General features: G+C 40.1%; 1 protein-coding gene across 3 annotated transcripts in view; it reads right to left on the bottom strand.

Moving 5' to 3' along the window:
* Positions 1–21012, bottom strand: part of ENAH (ENAH actin regulator) — a 116511-nt gene that overhangs the window by 48218 nt on the left and 47281 nt on the right. For all 3 annotated transcript variants that reach the window (XM_044434300.1, XM_044434206.1, XM_044434124.1), the window contains exons 2-3: positions 15526–15691; positions 10761–10938 (exon numbers count right to left, since the gene is read on the bottom strand). In XM_044434300.1, the coding sequence (XP_044290235.1) occupies positions 10761–10938; positions 15526–15691 (344 nt within the window). The remainder of the gene's footprint in view (positions 1–10760; positions 10939–15525; positions 15692–21012) is intronic.

Below are 21012 nucleotides of genomic sequence, written 5' to 3' on the forward strand. Positions count from 1 at the left end.
GAGACGTGCTAGCTTCCGGGATCGGGTTCCTCCTTGTTTGTTTAAATAAAAGACCGTCGCCACATTGTCGGAGGTCACCTGAACGATCTGATGGAGGAGCAGATCCTCGAAAGCTTGCAGTGCTTTGAAAACGGCAAGGAGTTCCAGAAAGTTGATATGATTCCTGCCGTCCCGATGGCTCCATCTCCCTTGGGTACTTAGATTGGAGCAGGTGGCCCCCCATCCCAGCAGTGACGCATCGGTACCTAGGGTTACTGTGGGGTACCGAGGTTGAAATGGAACGCCGATGGTTAAATTGGCTGAGTCCGTCCACCATAGCAGGGAGTGGAGAACTGAAGCCGGTAGTCGGATTCGTTTGGTAGGAGGGTCTATTTGTGGTCGAAACAGTTTGTTGAATAACAGTTGAAGGGGGCGTAGCCGTAGTTTGGCATGAGGGACCACAGCGATGGCAGCAGACATGTGCCCCAAAAGGCTTTGAATAGATCGGGCAGAAACTGTTCTTGCTTGCCGAATTCGGGCAATGCGATGAACGATCGCATATCGTCTGTCTCGAGGAAGGAAGGCTCTTGCCGACCTCGAATCCAGTCGAGCTCCGATAAAATCGATCACCTGCGTAGGGACAAGGGAAGATTTCCGTCGGTTAATGCAAAGTCCAAGGTCGTGCAACAGAGCGCATGTAAGTTCAATAGCAGACGCCAGTGCAGCTTCCGTATCGGCAACAAGCAACCAATCGTCAAGGTACGGGTAAATTCGAATCCCGCACAGCCGGAGGTGTGCACACACAGGGGCCATACACTTCGTGAAAACCCTTGGTGCCGTGGCCAATCCAAATGGTAGAACGTTGAATTCATAAACTTTCTGGTCTACCGCAAAGCGTAGGAAACGCCTATAACTTGGGTGTATTGAAATATGGAAATAAGCGTCCTTTAGATCTAATGAAGCGAACCAATCCCCTCTCCCCAGCAGCGGAAGAATACTTTGAAGCATGGTCATCCGAAACTTCTTTGGTGTAATGAATTTATTAAGAGCTCTCAAGTCCAGTATTGGTCTAAGACCTCCATCACGTTTCGGAACCATAAAGTATCTGGAATAGAATCCATGGAGTCCTTCCGATAACGAGAGGCGACGAATAGCTCCCTTAATGAGAAGTTGTTGAATCTCGTGTAAAAGCACCAAAGAAGGCGTAGTATATCGAATAGGACTCGGAGATGGCACAACATCGAATTCGATTCCATATCCGTGCTGGATGATAGATAATACCCATCCATCAGATGTGATTGACTCCCAAATGGAGAGTCGACTCTTCAGTCGATCCCCAAATGAGAGGGGGAAGGGTAAAGATGGGAGGAGAGGAACGGTTCGCTCATAATGCCAACGCTGTCGCCTGTCCGTAGCAAATCTACGGCGGCCCTGTTGGAAGCGTTGGGGTGGTTGCTGCCTGCGGCGCTGGTGACGTTGTTGCTGTTGTTGTTGCCGAAGCGGAAATTGCGAACGGTATTGCGGGCGTGACCATGACCACTCACGTCTAGGTAAAGATTTTAGCTCCATACGACGAGCGGTCATGCGGGACTCGTGACTCTTCTTCAGTTTACTGTCCGTTCTTGCGTGGAAGAGACCGGATCCGTCGAACGGCATTTCTTCAATTCTCCGCTTCATTTCTTCAGGGAAGTTGCAATTACGCAACCAGGCGTGTCTGCAGAGGGAAATGGCCCCGACCAGCGACCTTGAATCCGAGTCTACGTGGTGCCTTGCAGTGGAAAGCTGTTGCACAGCGACTTGCATCGCTTCTTTAACAAAGGTTTTTGCAAGTTCACCTTGGTTTCCTGGCATCGTATCTATGATGGCATCTAGGCGTTGCATCAAAAAATATTGGTAACGCGCCAGGGTGGCCTCATAATTAGAGATCCTTAATCCTAGGCCCGATGCTGCGTAGACTCGACGGGCAAGGGAATCAACCTTTCTGCCCTCCTTATCTCTAGGCGAGGTATATCCACGGGCCTCCCGACCCTGCGATGATTCCACCACAACCGAATTTGGTTTTGGGTAGCGGAGGAGAAACGGGATGTCTTCCTCTCGCACCCGATACATGGACTCATATTTCCATGAAGTCGGTTGCGGCTGAGCTGGGAGGTCCCATGGTTGGGTCATTGCCTGTCTTAAAGTTGTAATAAGCGGCAAGGCAATGGATGTGGATAGCTCGCCTCTAACAACATCATGAAAGCGGGCCGTGCTCGGTCCCGGCTGGTGATGGGTTTGTATATCAAGCGATCTCACTAATCTGGCCATGAGATCGTTGAATGACATATAGGGTTCATCAGGTGATCCCGGTCCCTGTGACGTAACTGCCGCATCCGGTGAGGTTGAATCAGCCTCAGACTCTTCAGATTCCATCCAGTAAGGGGGGGACACATTGGAGGAAGATTCAGCCGATGACCCCGATCTGCCACGTTCTCTAGATGGGGCATTTGGGGCATCTCTGGGAGTCGAATGGAAACGCTCCCGGTGGGCTGGTGGCGAGGATCGTTCCCTGGTCGGGAAACAGCCTGCAGAGTCGTACTCTGCTCGTCTCGGAGCGGAGGAGTATCTGGATTGATACCAATCGTCAGATCTCGCATCCGAGGAACGGCTCCTACGGCTTTTTGGAGGGGAGATGGCAATATCAGTATCCATCTGTACCAACGGCATTGGGGTTGGTGATCGAGCTCTAGGTGGAGAGTCTCTTATTTCCCCATCAGAGATGGAGCCCCTCCTCAATTCCATGACGGGTTCGACAGCCAGCCGGCGTGGTGAAGCCGGTGGGGTGACCCTCATAGCCTCCTGGATGTTCGGTACCGAGGGAGTCGGTTCCGAGACCGGTATCGGGATCAAAGACGAGACTGAGTCTGAATGGCGTTGTTTTGCCTGCTCAGGGTTCCTCGGCTTTTTAGCCGGTTTGCTCGTCTTGTCCTTCTTGGCCCTCTTAAGCACAGGGTGTTTATCTGAATCACCGTGCTTTCTTTTCTCCTTTTGTTTCCTCGGCAGGAAAACAGGCTGGTCGGCCATAGCATGTGCGCCTTCCTGAGAGGAGCGTAAAGGCGGAGCAATGGAGGAGGCCGGGCATTGCAGCAACTCAGCCGAAGTTGGACGGCCTTCAGGTGGGGCCACAACAGTGGACTTAGCCACCAGGCGGTCAGATTGGAGAAGGGCCTGATCCCATAGGAGTTTTCAAAGGCAGTTCTCTCTCTTTTTCCTCGCCTGTTTTGAGAAGGCCAAACAATGGCCGCACTTATCGGTTCTGTGCCCCTCCCCTAAACAAAGGAGGCACAGATCATGCGGATCTGCTGCGGGCATTTTCGAGCCGCATTTTCCGCATTTGCGGAACGCCGCCCTTTGCGCCATCGTAGAAATTTGAAGAGAAGAAGATAGTAAAGCGGGAAAGTAATTTTTTTTTTTAGGAACGATAAGAAGAAGAAAAAATAGTGCACGTTAAGAAATATAAGTGAAGTAGTAACAACAAGAGCAAGGAATACAACTTGTAAGAGAAAGGGCAAGATTTTCGAACAAGGAACGAGGTAAGTGATAAATCTTAGCGAGAGCGAAGCGGCACGAGGCACAGCGAACGGCGGTCGCAAAGACTGAAAATGGCGGTCACTCTGCTCCTTATATACTGCTAGGGGGGAGGGGGAGCAGAGTCCCCGCCAAAAAACCGTTAGCTGTTAATCTTCCGGCCAAAGGCACTGCGCAGGCGCAGAACCCATATGTGTGATGCACAGAGGCCACGACGAAGAACTGTATAACATTAATTGTATCAAGGCTGTCTCATGCAGACTTCCATTATGAATGTGGGTTTAATAAATTATTTTTTTCTTTCAGTTTCTCAAAAATACGCTTTTCATCTAGCTCTGCTGAAAAATACTGACAGTTGGAATATATGTGACTACATAACCTTAAGGACCTTTTTGGTTCAAAAATAGCCAAAAGATGCACACACAGAGAGAGATCTGAATTTTATTTTATTTTTATTTTTAATAACATTTCTATGCTGCCCCCATCGCAACAAAGCCTCAGGGCGGCTCATTTTAATTCAAACTACTCTGGAAACATTAGCCCATGCGCTTGGTTGAATAGATAAAAATCTATTTTAAACCAACATCAGAAGACACACCTATAAACTGTAATTAGTTAAGACAACCCAGAAAGAGAGCCTGTGGGTTGTTGGCCAGTGGAATCTGGTTTGTTTAAACCATGGGTTATGTGTGAATTCAGAACTAAGTTTGCAATTAGTTGCTTTGCCAGGCAACAGACGGGACATACAGATAGGTTAAATAAATTATAAGCGACATGCAAGTACTACAATGCTGGCAAGGCACAGAGCATGTGGAAGAAAAGAATCCATCACGCAAGCATGGTTTGTTCAACTGTGCAGTAGAAAAAGGCCTGATTTTCATGGCACAGTTGACACATTGTGTGTTATTTAACCATACCAAACTGGTTGAATACACAACCTCTGTTATGGGCAATCACAGGTAGTTCCTTGTCATGTAAACCCCACCATCGTGGTCGGTTTAAACAAACCTCTCATAGCCCCACTAATAACTGAGGGTTGCTTAACTACTGAGTAACTCATTATGGCCATGCTCACATGACAGTGTCAGGCTGATGTATAAGTGTAATCATGAACACTAGGAACACATTATAGAAAATGTGTGTCCCGTAGGGTAATTTTGATCCTTAAAGCCTCCTTCTAGCTTTACTATTTTTTTTAATCTACTACAGTAAAAAAAGAAAAGAAGAAAGTACTTTGTTCACTTTTGTAAGCTGTGGAATCCATCCATATGAATAACATGAGTCTGCATGTTATTCATATAAACATTATTAGCTTTCTCCCATATACATCATTTGGAAAAGGAGAACCATAAATATGACCTCTAATCCAGTGCCCTGAATGGCTGTCAGATACTGTTGTCAGTTACATAGCATTAGACAAGACCCTTTACAATGTTTTCCACAACTGGGGTGCCACAACTGGGGTGCCACCTGCATAATATTCATAGTTCATATCTGAAAGGAAGATAATCTGAAAAAGGACCTCAAAAGATGATTATAATGTCTGGGCTTGATATATCTTTATCACACCATCCATGCATCACTCCACATGGTGCAGTGATGGGGCAAAACAAGGACAAAGCCTGAAACACTCAGATATTAAGACTGAAAGCTATATGGTTTAGGAAGCATTCAGGAAATCAGAGGTGTTTTATCAAATTTCCATCTCATGACTTTCTTTCTAGTCTGGCCAAAAATGTACCCACTCCCAAGGACAGTGAATCCAATTACAGAATAGGTAGAAGCTTTTGGATTTGGAACAAAAACTCTTTTACACATCAATTATGTTTTCCATCATGATATCCACATCAACCTACTATTATAGATTGTTGGCTATTATATGCATTTCAGAAATCCTCCAACAGTAAATGCATTTAGAAATGTTTATATAACTGCAGTGGCTGTTCTTTGTAAATCAAAATTTACTCAATCATCCTATTATTTGACTTGTAAAGATTTCAAAAGGACAGATACAAGCTAAATGGTTTTCAATAGGGTAGGGACAAACACTTTTGGAATCTTTCCCTCCAGAATCTGCGGAGTTCCTCTTGTACTTGGCCTGGCCCTGCAAAGTGAGCCAAGCCAAGAGGAAGTCAACAGATTCTTGTGGACCCACAATTGCACAAATGGCAACCTTCCTTGTCAGGAGTGGCTGCAGGATGTGAAAGAGGGGAGGAGTAAAGGAGTGCACCAACCGCTGTTCCTAGCAAGATAGCAGTGGTAGTGCAAAAGAATGACACTGCTTGTGCAGCGCATAGGACTCAATTCCTGGCAAGTATCTGCAAAAACTGAGCACACTTGCCAAGAAACTTGGACTCTAGGCCACTGCAACACAGAATGGAGTCTGGGAAACTGAAACCAGGGAATCCATCAGAAAGTTTACAGAGGGTACCAGATGGCAGTATCTTCTACTTGTGACCCTCCCATGTTTTCTTACTACTTGTTCTAATCCAAGTATTATAACACTATTTAGGATCCATTTCTCATTTCACATTTTCCCCAAATTATCTTTGCTGTCAATCTATTATACACTCCAAACCAAAACAAATAATCATAATTCATGCATCCAGTTTATATATAAATTTCATTTAAAAAATAAAATTTTAGCTCTATAGAATTTACACACACACATATACTCAAAAATATTTCACTTATATATGCTTTAAAATATGAAATGTTTCAATATAAAACACTAGCTTCAGTCACAAATAAGAGTATATTGAAGTACTACTTAAAAACTGAGCCAGAACCAATCACTAAATGTTCCTTCACTGAGGGAATATGAGTTACCATCAGGTCTGTATTCAACAGCTAATCAAGCCACTTGAATAAACATCACAGCACATTTCATCTAATCTTTTAAACTATCAGGTTTCAGCTGATGACTAAACAGCGTCTCCTTAACCCTTTTCCTTTGGATTCCCTGTTCAACTGCTAGCCAGTTTTTTCCTCATACAAAGGGAGCAGGTGATTATTCCCAGAATAATCTTCCCAGGTGTTTATTCCAGTTTCCCATATACATATGAAATTATAATATGCCTCTGTCAAACCACCCTCCCCCAACCACACCCAGGAATTTGCCCACCCAGCCACACCCAGGAATTTTAAAAATCCCAGTTTAAAAGGAAGCCTTGATGAAATCAGTCTCAGATGGTATCACAATCCATTGTTTGGTTGTCATTCACATTCTGCCCATCAAAAAGTGATTTTCCACACCATCTTTATATCTTTCCCATTCATTTTAAACTCAGCCTCTGAAGTAGGAGTATGTGTAGTGCATTCAAACATAGCAAAGCAGTTTCTTTATCTAGCTCTTGACTTGTTATAGAAAAATCTTCTTCACCACTCACAGATATTTTTAAGTGCCCTTGTCCCAGAATGCTTTTAATTGTCTCATTGCAATTCTTTGACCTTAACAATGATCTCTCTGATGTGTTTTCTCAACATCAAATAATTTGTTCATTTTATTACCTATCACAATATGATCAATATTTTAAGAGATTGGAGATGCTGTAGTCTGAACTTTTTGAAAAGGAAAGCACCTTTCCAGCTGTTTCTGAGAACTGCTTTCCTCAGTAGGCAAAAACTCACTCTGTTTCAGCTGATTAAGCAGGCTATGTAGCTCCATTAACTTTACAATCTATTTAAGATCATTCAAGTGGCATAACATAGCAAAGAAACAGTAACACATGTGTTAAACAGTCTATGCTGACTCAGGAAAATTATTTCAAGATAGGATCAATTCAGAAGGATTTTCTATCTAGAATGTGAATGATTGCTTAGGGATACAAAATTAAGATTATTCAAGATATGAACAGCACTGCTCATTTGTTTTACAGGCATGGATTTCTATGTTATTTGGTCAAATTAATTTACATTCTAGAAAGAAAAAATAATTTAGTTCTGTGTAAAACATTATTCAAATCAAGAAAAGAATGTAGTGGGTACCCTTATGCTTTACTTCTAACTGAATGAGAACCATATTCTATTTAAACATCATTTGATTGTTGGATTTCATATAAAATTATCAGGTTACAAAATATACCAAAATTAAGCTTCAGTTATCAACAAGTTTGGCAAATCCCTTTTCTGAATTAAAAAGCTGGTTTTCAACATAATCCTGTACATGCTCTTTATTGAATTCAGTGTGGCTTAGTTCCAGAACTGTAGCCTTAGTTTATTAACCTCATTTACAGTTCAAGTTTCTGTCACTGTTCCTTCAGAAAACCTGAACAGCTAACTTGCACCATTTCAGATGTTTTGCCTGCAACTTCCATCAGTCCTAGCTAACATAGCCAATGGTGACAAATGATGATAGTTGTAGGCCAAAACACCTGCAGCACCACAAGTTGCCTACTCCACTGCAGAGTGTTAATTATATTCAATTAGGAAACATAGACATGGGCGACCATTTTTATATTGGTCCTGATCTTTTAATTGTGGCTGAGACCACAATTAGCACCAAACAAGATTCTCTCAAATTAGAATTTAGAAACAGGACAGCATACGTCTTGGATAAGAATGAACTTGTCTGCATTAAAATTCTTGTATTTGTAATCCTTTAACTGTTGGGAATGAAAGAGGCAGTTCTTGTTAAAAATTTCAAGTCCAGGGAGACTCAGACTCTTCAGAGGGGGAGGGGGAGGAGCTCTGGGAAACAGCCTCCAGAATTCGAGATGGAAAAGGCAAAAGGGCCTATCTCAAGGCCACCTTCTCCAGGTGTTCAGGCAGACCCTGAGAATAGCTACAGTGTAACTGCCAAGAAGGAACATGGAACAGAAGCCAGATACAATCCTTAATCCCATTATGCAGGGTCAGGAGACAAGGGCTAGCCAACCAGAATGGTAACATACAATTAAGAGGCTGTCTCAAAAGGTGCCCTTCAGAAGGGTGGGAGCCAGAAATACTGAAAAGGGTGTCCTTGGAGATCATTTCTAATGCAGGTTCAACGGAACTGTTCTGTGAGTGCTCAGAGACTTTCTTTGCTGATTATGCTTTGCTGGATGTACAATGGAGAATAAAGAGCTTTTACCAAATAATGGTCAGTTGTTTTGAAAGGGCAAATGGGGAAACCTAGCTCTCAACAGCAACCATGACTAAGGGCTTGAAAGTGCTGCATCTGCATGGCTATCAAAATTATATCTGCTCAGTTTTTAAAGTTGAATAGCACAATCAAGTGAGACTGCCCATAGCCCTCTGAACTGGGAGGATTATGGGCATCCTATGCATTTGAGAAAAGTGTGGAGACCTCTACCCTGCTCCTGCCATGCCAAAAACTTAAGAGGGTCAATTTCAGCTCTTTTAAGTATTTGACCTCAGAGAGTAAGAAGAAAAGACAGAGGCACTGCCAAGACAGTGTACGCTGATGGAGTATCTCCTACTTACCCCTAAAAGCCTGTCATAGTGCAATTCTGGTGCTGCAGATGGTGCAGTTTTTTCTGCAGAGGCTGTGATGCCAGGGAAAGGTGCTCAGGGTTCAGACTCCCAATTTCAATCTTGGGACAAGTTTCTCTGAATTATCTAATGGGAACCTAGACTCTTAAGTCACCCTAAAGAAAATTCCCTGAACTACACTAAGCTTCATATGTTTTTAATAAAATTCAACAGTAGTATTCTATTAGATTTTAAATTGCTACATTCTTTATAACATTCTAGTTGATTGTGTGTTCATCTGTTACTCCAGCTTATTTTAGTTGTTAAGAAGCCATTTGTTTTTCCTTTTAACAGCAGAAATAAACTATCTGGCATGTTACTACTTTCATCATGAATCTGAACTACTAGCTTGAACAATATAGAAAGAGGTAAGATGCAAGCTGCTAAAAACTCTAACAAAGCAAAAATATACCTATGACCTGGCAGTTCTTACAAAAAAGATATACAACCACTGTATTGTATGTATATAAATGGTTATGCATACATTCAAGAAAATATATCATTTTTGCCAAAGCAATATAATGTTGGCATAATGTTTTTGAGGTTACACAGAAAATTATGAAGGCAATAATCAAACACATTCATTCAAGAACAGCTGCAGACTGTATTTCCACTAGAAGGGAAAAACAACATCAGTACAGCAAGATGCAGCAATTTAACAGAACAGTCTTTATCCACCAGTGAAAGCTGCTTTCACAACTGACATCTAGTTTATGTCAAAAAATTCTACCTTCTTCCCAATCCTGCTATTTAAGCACTAACTGTTTGGCATACCATAGTTTTAAAAGAATCTGTTTAAAACTGTCAAGAGTACAATTAAGTATTAACAGTGTTAGTAAGTACTACAGAAGCTCTCCCAGTTGGTATTTGCAGAATGGCTAAAAAGTCAAATACTTTTTTTGGACAGAAATCAATTTCTCATGAGTGAAATCTTACTTTTTAAAGTAGCTATTCAATGAGCAGACATTTCAAATAGTTAGCTGCACTGCAGCAACAAAACTTAGTTTCTTTAAAAGGCTAAAAAACTGTATGGTGGTATAAAGATTTGTGAACTATACCAAAGTTTTAATAACTTTTGGGAAAACTCATTTAAACTAGAATTGCTATAATTACTTTGCCATTTGTCATCATGTTTAAACTTTCACATTTGTTTTTTCAAAGACAAAAAAGGAAAAACACTTACTAGATGAGCTGGAGATAATGCTCTGCTTTTGACAACCCAAACAGCACCACATCTAATTGTTCTGAAAATAAGAGCTTAAAGTTCCTTCAAAGACCTACTGGAATGCTAGTGAACAATCATTATTAAAATAATAAGAACCAGGCTCCTCCCAAAATATTGGTAGATCCATGCTGCAGTTTGACCTATGCATTCTTTAAAGGGTTCTTATTTCATTCCACCTGAGAAGCTTAACAACCACAAATTCCGGAAATGCTGCCTGGATTCTTGCTGCAGTCTGTTCCCAAATAAAATCAATTATCCATTCTACAATACTCATGAAGGCTAATACAATACTCATGACTGTATATACACAATTTGTTAACTCTTCACTGTACTAAACACAAATATCAATGTTTGAATCTACATTCAGAAGATTCATATGCAGCATAACGTTCTGGCTAATTCAAGGTAAGAATGTGCAATAAGTTAAAATACGGATTCAATAATTTTACTATACTAGTAAGTAACTGAAATAAAGTCAAACTAACTGACTTTATTTGGAAGCTGACAGTAGCCTTACCAGAGTCTTGTGAATTTAACACTTCTAAGGCATGCATCATGGCACTTGCGAAGACATTGGCATCTTCCTTGCTGCCAAAATTGAGTCCATACACTTGTCTAGCATCCCGCCACTGGTGAAATGTCTGTGTTGCTTGGTTGTACTTCAATCCTTTTGGAATGGCACAATTTATTACCACCTAAACAGATGAAAATGTACAGTTATGATTCAAGTGCACTTTATGATGTTTTACTATGTGGATATAAACAAATGTTTCTTGCTCTGGGATATTTAATAGATTTACTTGAAATCCTGATTAAAGGATCCGATACTCTGAAATGTATATACTGGTATCAACATAGATATCCCTCTGTACTGACTTACCTGAATGAAACTTTTAAATCATTAGCCACCAAATATCTGCTGTGCTAAGTAGTACAATCCATATGTCAAAGCAAGAGCAGGCAAGTTAGCTCAAATAAAAGATAAACCAACACGCTGATAAATCTAAAAAATGTTTCATAAAATTAAAGATGCTTCTCCCATGTGTTTTAAATAGCTAGTACATGGTTTCAAGAAGATAAAAGAGGAATTAAACAATTAATTTGTTGTACTTTAAAACAGTTTAATAATTCAGAACCAATTATTAAGCAGTCTTCAATACATTATAATACAAATTTTATAGTACAGGTGACCTGAAATGAATTTCAAGAAGGAGTTCAATGCCACATGGAAGGGACTGTGACTGAATAGGCTGTGTTCCATGTAACCTGTATGTATGTATTGCAGTTTGAAGGGATTCTAAACATGACCACTTTTTATGGCTTATTCATGAAAGAACACATTTACTACTGGAATGATGGACCTGGGCCATTTAGGATTTGCCCGTTTCCTAACATATTCAGTATATTTTAGGGAAATGAGAAAATCAAATTACTTGATTACTTGTCTGATCTGTTTTATTCTGTGGTTTCAGTTGGGTATTTTATATATCCCATATAATGTTTAAACCACTTTCTATTATACACAGCCTTATATTTTTAGTGAACATTTTCACACTTAATATAAATTTAATATCATATAAGGTTAATATACAGTTAATATATACAGTTTGCCTTCTTCACAGCAACTGAGCACTGAGCTGACATTTTCATAAAATTGTTTACCACTACTCCAAGTTCCATTTCTTGCTCAGTCACTGCTAATTCAGATCCCATTAGTGTATACTTGAAGTTGGGATTTATTTTTTTTTTGTCCCAATATGCATTACTCTACACCTGCTTACACTGAAGTAGATGTGCTATATTGACTCCACTGGTGACATCTCTCTACTGGGAGAAATTGCCATTTATTCCCACTTTCTGTCTTTTGTTCGGTAACCAGTTAGTGATTCCTAAGAGGAAGGACTCCCCCACCCTTTTTATTCCATGACTGCTTAGTTTGCTCAGGAGCTTTTGGTGTCGAACTTTGTCAAAAACCTTCTGGAAGTCCAAGTAAACAATGTCTACTAGATTGCCCCTGTTTATATGTGTATTGCTACTCTCCAAGAACTCTAATAGGTTAATGAGACAAGACTTTCCCTTGTGGAAGTCATGTTGATTTTGTTCAGCAGGGTTTTTCCCTCTATGAGCTTCCTGATTCTATCTTTAATAGTTCTTTCAAGTATAGTCAGTTTGTATGCTACTGCACACTGATAGGTTTAATTTCTCCTGTATATAAGCAATTCTGAACAAAAGCAATCAATAGCTACAGAATATAGTGGAATCAGAATAGCTACTTCAGCTCTCAGTAGGAATTTTTTTACTCTTTTCCTTGAACTGCAGATCACTATGGGCAGTATTCAATACTGCTGCAGTGCTTCTGCTAGTTCCATTGCACCACTGAGATCCGCTGCTAGCACAATGCGGAGTCAACAGTAGCATTAACAATCTACTTTGACACTATGCTCAAACCTCTGGAACCTTCCCCTCTGAGTGCCAAATCTGAGAGAGCTTGGAGGGTAGCAAAAGTGGGAGGCCTCTTTCTGTGCTGGACATCATGTATGAAATAGCCCTCCTAGTACCAAAATTGTCATCATTATGGTGGCAAGATAAGATAGCTCTATATGCAAAGATTTTTAAAGATTTACTTGGCTACCCAGGGGTTGGGAAGGTTACCCATCCAAGGCACTATTTACAGGGTTATTATTTGTTGTATGTTTTAGTTTCTCCCTTGATTTTACAATTTTGATTGCATTTTATTGTTTTATTTTATGGATTATTGTGAACTGCCCCAAAGCTCTGGCTACAGGACAGTATAGAGATGATGATGAGGATAATTCCTAAAGCAAATTAAGAAACTAATGGAAATAACTTTGTTTCTGAACTGGAACCAGTGAATAGAAAACTCTTCTATGAGCTCCAGTGACTTGCTCCATTCTGCAGGGATACTTGTGATATATAAGATCACTGACCACTTTCCCTCAGTTTCAAAAGTAGCTTTCCATGTAACATGGTAGTTTCTATTTAACAATTTATCTCTACTCCACTTGCCTAAGCCCAGGCAATTGAAACAGTGTACAACACAGTAGAAGCCAGTTGGCATAAAACCACAACCTAACATAGGAGCACTAATACCAGGCAAACTTTTTCCAGTATTTCCTTTTTTTGTTTAAAAGTTCCCATTTCATATGCAAAAATGAATGTATGGCAACTATAATTAAGGTAAGGAAAGTTCAATTTTTTACAATAATTCTGCATAACTTTTTAGATTCTCATACTGGCTGGGGAATGCTGGGAGTTTTGGCATTTTCCTCTGTTTAAACATACACAGGACCGAGCCTTACACTTCCTTTAAAGATTCTCCTCTAACATTTCAAGATAAATACTTGTGGTATCCTGGGCCAAAAATTAACATGGGATCATTTTTAGCACTGTTCACTAAATACAAATAAAACAAGCATACTAAATTAGATCTCTCTAGCACATTAAAATGTTAACTCTATGCAAATAATCATACACAAATCAACTTAATTTTCACTGGTAAATATTCCTATGCAAACTAAAATAAATGCTCCATGCAAATAAACCTACTTTAGATTGGAACACAGAATGACCCCTTCCACAATCGTAACTAATTAAAATAAGTCCAATAATTCAAGTTAATTTTAAGATAGCACTTGTAAACTTTTTGCCTATATTGTAAACTCAGTGTTGAAAACTCAGATTGAAAATCAAAACTCAGTGTTGAAAAAAGTAAAGTTTATTCTTCCAAATTATTATCTATTCAAAGGAGATTTATGTCACCTTTTATGACAAAACGCTTCTAAGAATGCTTTAAAAGGAATTAAACTCATAATGTGATAGTTTATAAAAGTACTTTAAATACTTTAACAGGTGAATAAATTACGCAAGTTTTCCCAACAAAGATGGATCCTGGATGATCACACTGTAGAACAATTTAAGATCTTTTGTTATTTGCGGGTAGCATTCCATCATACTCTGTCATGCCTTCCTGATAGCTCAAGTTAACTGATCTGCTACACACACACACAACAAAGGGAGTCAATTCCTGCAACTGCTGAAGTAACTGATGTGAGGACAATACTCAACTTCTTTTTCAAACTGCAGTTCGGAACAGAGTAGCATCATCTGAATTAGATGCTGTTCAAGTTAAATTCCTATCAGCCCTTTTACAAATAGGAAAATGTGCTCTTAATGCAGCTATACTTTTGGAAATCAAGACAGTGGTCTTTCAAAGCAGAAGCCTAATTGCTAGCCTTAAAGCTTCAGCTTAGGATCTTTGCTTTCAAAATAATAACAGGCCTGCTAATACATTTACCAGAGGACACATATTGTTATGACTGGACAAACTCTGTTGCCTCAAAAGCTGCCTATATTGAACTCTCATCCATTTTACTGCTTTGTGTGGGTTACAATGTACCTGCCATAATCAAACAAAGACTTTGGAAATATGCTTTTCAAGAACTTTTGGCTCCTTCATTTACAACCTGTTCACCTTGCTCTTTCGCTATCTCCTAAGCTTATCATTTCTAGTTTGTCCTTTACTGCATATTGCTAAAATTTCAGAGCACTTATTCTGGCTTGATTTAACATTCTTCAATTCCAAATGCTTTTGGGCAGGTATGCATTCCTTTTTCTTCAAGACTGTAATTAGCAGGAGCTAGAATCCATAGAACATTCTCCAATTGAGGCTTTGCACTCTGCGGCAAAGCCCATGCATGTGATTGCACAGAGACCACAAAGAAAAACAGATTTCTGAGCAAACTTAGCTATAATGGAATAAAAGGTGAGGAAAGGGGGTTCTCTTATGGATCAGCAACTGCATAAAAAGCAGAAGCAAAGAGTCAGAATAAATGATAATTTCTCCCAATGGAGGAAAATAACCAGTGACATCCCACTGGGTTCTATATTTGGATCAATGCCTTTCATTTTATTCATAAATGATCTGGAATTAGAAGTAAGCAGTGAAGTGGCCAAGTTTGCTGAATGCATGAAACTATTTAAGGTAATTAAAACCAAACTGGATTGTGAGCTTCAAAGGGATCTCTCCAGGCTGGGAAAATACTTGTACGAAGCTTGTAAGAAATCACCACTTTGTGAGAATGAGTGTGATGCAAGTTGTAAAAACATTTCAATCTTTTTTCTTTTACAACTAAACATGCAAGCTAAGAAACTGTCTACTTCAACATTATGCCAAAGAAGATATATGACAGGTGTTTCTGGCTTTGTGAAGAAAATGCTTCACAAAGCTATTGTAATTGCTTTGGCATAGTGAATTAACTCACCTGATGATCCTGAATCTTCCTGCCAACCACTCTGAAAGTATTGTTGCCTGTATGATGATATATATGAACTCTGCTAAATCCAGTGGACCCACCAGCAGGCACCCATTTCTTATTGGCATCATCATAGACCATTACGGCAGCTCGTGCTTGGCAGATGCTCTGCTCACTGTTTAAATAAAGAAAGAAAAATGATCAGAACGAGAAAACAGTAATGTCAATGTCCTTCATGAAAACATAGTATTTAAGACAAAAGTATTGTACTATTTATCACCACCTCGTAAGTTCACATTTAATTTCATTAGAAGTGTCAGATACCATTCTCAAATAGCTCATCATAAAGTTCCACAACTGTGAAGTCACCACTGAGAAGTCATGGTCTCTATTCACTGTCAACTGGATCTTAATTAATGACAAGGTTGACAACAGAGTCTCAGATTTCGGTCTCAAGGCTTAGGGAGATTCCTATAACCACAGACAATCCATGAAAAATGTGGTGCCAAGCCATTTAGAACAGATGGCCCCAACCTGCACCCCATGGGCTCTACGTAGGCCCCAAGCACTTTCTATGCTGCCCTCCAACTGCCATCACCCTCAAGGCATTTTCCTTAAGAAATGCCTTTTCTTCCCGCACTGTTCTTCCTGCCTCAAGTAGCACTATCTACTGCTGTTTTTCCTTTCCCTTTCTTACAAAAAACACAATAGCAACATGTTTCTTCTGGTCTCCATGGTTCCTTCTGACAACCCCCTCTTGGTCTTATCCTCCATACTAGCATTTTGGCCATTCTGGGTGCTTTGCTAGCCAGCAAAGCTCAGGTACTCATACTACTCAACTTTTTCATTCCTCCTCTCCATGTATTACCATGTTGAAGGCTGTATATGAGTGAAGATAAAGCAGTTGTGTGGATGAGTACAGGAGATATCTGGCCCGCTTTGCAAAAATGGGGGGACACAGGAAAAGGAGAGTAAAAGGCCTCGTATTTTTGCAAAAAGGATACAAAGTGTTTTGCATACTGAACATTTCTAGAGGCTCCACCCATCAAGGATCCTCTAAGTGGCTTCCAAGGTTACTGGTGAGGTTGCTGCTTCAGGCAAAAGCATTCTTCCTTCCTCAACAAGAGTTGGTTGCTCTGATTTTTGCCTTGCTTGCTTTTGCCCCTCCCTACCCACTCTGGCTAGGAGTTTTCTCATGCATATGAGACTGCAGGAGCCAGTGAATAGCCCCTTAGGTTGAGAGGCAAGGAGTACTTTCTTAGTAGGGAAGCTTATAGGATTATACTTCTCCCTTCTTCCTCCTGCCAAGTTCCCTTCCCACGGCTGCCATTTTGCTTGTCATGATTGATGCTTGGCTGGCAGGCAGTGACGTGTACATGCACCATGCATATAACTGGAAGCCAACTTGATGGCATATCCTCTGCTCCAGATGGGAGGCTGCCCTTTCATTTCCTCTTACCCTCTACCTGACCTTTTTTGGAGGACCCCCAATTTTTAAAGTATTAGCATGTACAGATTTAAACCCCAAGACAGTGTTCTTATTGAGAAATAAATCTCATAGTATTCAATGTACTTAGGATTACAACTCTGCCATCTGGTAGGTCATATTCATAATCCATGTTTAAAAAATTAAATCCATGTTTTAAATAGCCTGTTCATATGGCCCAATGAGAACTGTAGAGGCAGGGGTCTCTTCTTTGCCATAGCCAAAATGAAAAATCCCAGCTAACAGCAGCCAGAGTGGGGTGGATTTCATGGGAAAGGGAAGAGTTAGACCCTTCAACTATACTTCTCATATTTTTATTTATTCAAGAATAATATGAAAACTGCAACTGCTGCTCTGCTAAAATTCTGTAAGAAGATGGCTGCAAAAGAAAGTGCTGTTTCAAAGAAACAAAAATTGCAGATGAGCACTGTGTCTTTAATGACAAATGGACTACGGAGTACTTCTTTGTTTTAAACAATGATAGCAGAGTTTGCCTGATATGTCCTGAACCTGTCTCAGTATTAAAGGACTACAATGTTAAAAGACATTTTGAATCCTGTCGCAAGAGCTACTCAATATATAAAGGAGAAGTGTGAATGAACAAGATAATTTTCTTTAAAAAATCAATGTTTTTGCAGCAAAACATTTTTAGAAAGCAAGTTGACGAGAACCTGTTGACTGTTAAAGCCAGATATCATGTTGCTAAATGTATTGCTGAGAGTGGTAGGCCATTCACTAATAGTGAATTTGTTAAGAAGTGCATGGTTAAAATAATAGAGGAAATGTGCCCTGATAAAGGTATCTTGTGTTAGTTGTGTCAGTTTATCTGCATCTATAATCACTAGGCATGCTGAAGAACTAGGAGAAGAGTTGCATGTGTCACTGATGGTAAAGGCGCGGGAAAAAAAAGAAAGAAAAGGAACGAAAAGGAATGGCATTAGATGAGAGCAATGACATTACACACATTGCTTCACTACCAATGTTGATCAGGGGGACAGATTCCACCAGAATTATAGAAGAATTGTGTGCACTGCATAGTTTGAAAGCACTACTACTGCAGAAAACATATTCTTGAAGGTGTGTGAATCAATAAGAAATCTTGCTCTGAGTTGGGAGAAATTGGATAGCATCACAACCAATCATACAGGAAATATGGTAGAAAGACAAACTGGTGTAGTTGCAAGAATCAATGAAGAAATATTGAAATTAAATGGTGTACTTCCCATGCAATTTAATTGCATCACCCATCAGTAAGCCTTGTGTAGTAAGATTCTTCAGTGGGAAAACGTGATGCGTGTTGTTGTATCTAACAATTACATGAGACTTCATGGCCTTATTGTCAGTTTCAAATTTTATCTCAGAGACAGATGCAGAATATGGAGATGTACTGTACCATGCAGAGGTCAGGTGGCTTAAGAGAGGCAAAGTCCTCAAACAGTTGTCAAGTTGATGTCTTTTTCAAGGAGAAAGGAAAAGATCAAGAAGCACTTTCTGACCCTAGCTAAATTCTTAATTTGGCTTTCTTAACTGATATCACAGAGAATCTGAACACATTGCATCTAAGGCTGCAGGGAAAAGGAAAGCTTGAGTGTGATATGTAATCTGAAATGAAAGCTTCTGAATACTAAAAAAACTTAATCATGCTTAGTAAAACTAAACATTTTTGTGAAGAAAGTTAGTGGAAGTAACTTTTCAAACTTTTCAACTAAAATTTGAGAAGGGCAGGAATTTACAGTTCCATGTTGAAAGAGACATCAAAGCGTTTAACCTGTTACAGGTGGAATTCCAGAACAGGTTTCACTGATTGCCATAAGCAAGGAAAGGACGTAAGAATGTTTCAGAATTCATTTGAAGTAGCACCAGAAGATGCAAATACAGTGGTACCTCGGCTCACGAATGCCTTGGTTTACGAACAAACTGGGTCACGAACAAAAATTTCTGAAAATTTTTGACTTGGGTCGCGAACATTGCTTTGGGTGGCGACCAAGATTGCAGCCATCTCCTCCCCCCCACCCCAAGTGAGGAGATGGCCATGATTGCAGTTCCGTTCATGCAGGGAAGGTGTGCATGATCAGAGGCGTGCTGCTGCAGGAAAGGCAGGAGCAGCAAAGCAGAGCCGCGGGGAAGATGGCCAAGATTCCGTCTGTCTTTCCTGCGGGAGCGCGCCTCTGATCAGGCATGCCTTCCCTGCACGAACAGAACTGCGATCGCAGCCATCTCCCCACCCCCAGTGCACCGTTTGCGCCCATCTCTCCCTACCGCAGTGCGCCCACGATCACACCCGTCTCTCCCCCTCACCCTCCAGCGTGCCGGGATGACGGGCGCCTGCAGGGATGACTGGTGAGATCTTGGTCGTACTGGAGGGGCGGGGAGATGGCCACGCTTGTGCTTGGGGTGGGAGATGGCTGCGATCTTTGTTGTTGTCAGTTTGCTTCACATTTTTCTGATTTAAAAAATGGTTACAGAACGAAATTAACCTTACTTACATTGAACCTTATGGGGAAATTTAACTTGGCTCATGATCAATTTGGGTCATGACCAGAGTCCTGGAATGGATTAAGTTTGTGAGCCAAGGTACCACTGTAACTTTTTTCCAATGGAACTAATTGATTTGCAAACCAGTGATCATCTCAGAGACATTTACAAAGAAAATAGTCAGCTTGCTATTGTGGCATACCCGATATATTTATCAACCTAAAGAAATTTGCTGCAGGCATGTTCAGTCTAGCATCATATACAATCTTGTTCCAAGATGACAACTGTCCAAGTGTAGGTCAAGGCTTACATATTAACATTTACATGACATTTTAAGGGTGTCTGTCACAATCCTTGCCTTGGACAGCAATGCCTTGGCTAACAGAAAAAATAAAAATCACAGACTAGGTAAGCATGTGTAGCTAGATTAAAAAATTCCACAGTAAAATATTGTTCCAAAATGGACTGCATTCAAATTAACATTTCTTCATTGACCTCTGAATGTTTACATTTGATCCAAATCGGTAGGTTAATAATTTTGTTACATTTTGATTTAAGGTTTGGCCCTCTGTAGGCATTGGGCACTCTAGTGTAGTCCCCATGTCCCAGAAAGTTGAGTCAGAACTTTAAAGATCATGCCCAGCAGTTTCAATTGAGCCAGCTATCCAATTAGCAACCAACACAACTGATATAAAATAGACACCATATACCTGTAGTACTTCACTCCTGAGCATACTGGTAGCCAAATTTTGAACCAATTGCACTTTCCAAACTGACTCAAAAGCAGGCCCACATATGCTATCTTACAGTAAGATAGTCTGCATCTAATTAACACATGTATTATCAAAGCCAAATCTGCTTTCAGCAAGCAGTGGAAAGTTCATAATCTTGAAAGCAGACTAAGAAATATATATAAATACATAAATGGTGCTGCCATTGTGGAACAAGTCAAAACTAACAGGAGGTTCTCCTAACCATAAATGACAGTTGAGCATTTAGCACTAACATTATGTCCATCAGCAAAGCATCCAAATGGCTTTCTTGTTTCTTCAGGGAGTACAATCTAATCTAAACCAGTTTATGAATGTGCAGAACATCAAAAAGTCCAAACAATACCTCCATTTTGTCTGGATTATATTTCAGTTTGTTAAACTTTATCCAAAACTACCCCCAGAAACTAATTCACACTTCTAGTGCCTCCCTGAATTAACTGACAGAAACAAAATGATTAGAGCCATACTGATGGCATTTCAGCTAGGTACAGGCAACAATGAAAAATTAGATCTGCTATATATCAAAACAGTCAAACCTAGACAAAACATATAAATTTCTTATTCATCAGGTTGAAAGTTATCATTGCAAGTCTGAGGGAGACAGAAACTCTTGCTAAAAACTTCCAGGAGAACTAATACACTAATACTTCAGTGTTTATTAGTACAAAATGATTTATTGCTCAAGAATATTGGGGCTCTGAATGTGGGAAATAGAAATTCAAATCCCAACTCCATTATGAGGATTATAGACATGTTAGATTT

The sequence above is a fragment of the Varanus komodoensis genome, unplaced genomic scaffold (assembly GCF_004798865.1).
Source record: "Varanus komodoensis strain SLA01 unplaced genomic scaffold, ASM479886v1 scaffold1, whole genome shotgun sequence".
Taxonomy (NCBI): Eukaryota; Metazoa; Chordata; class Lepidosauria; order Squamata; family Varanidae; genus Varanus; species Varanus komodoensis.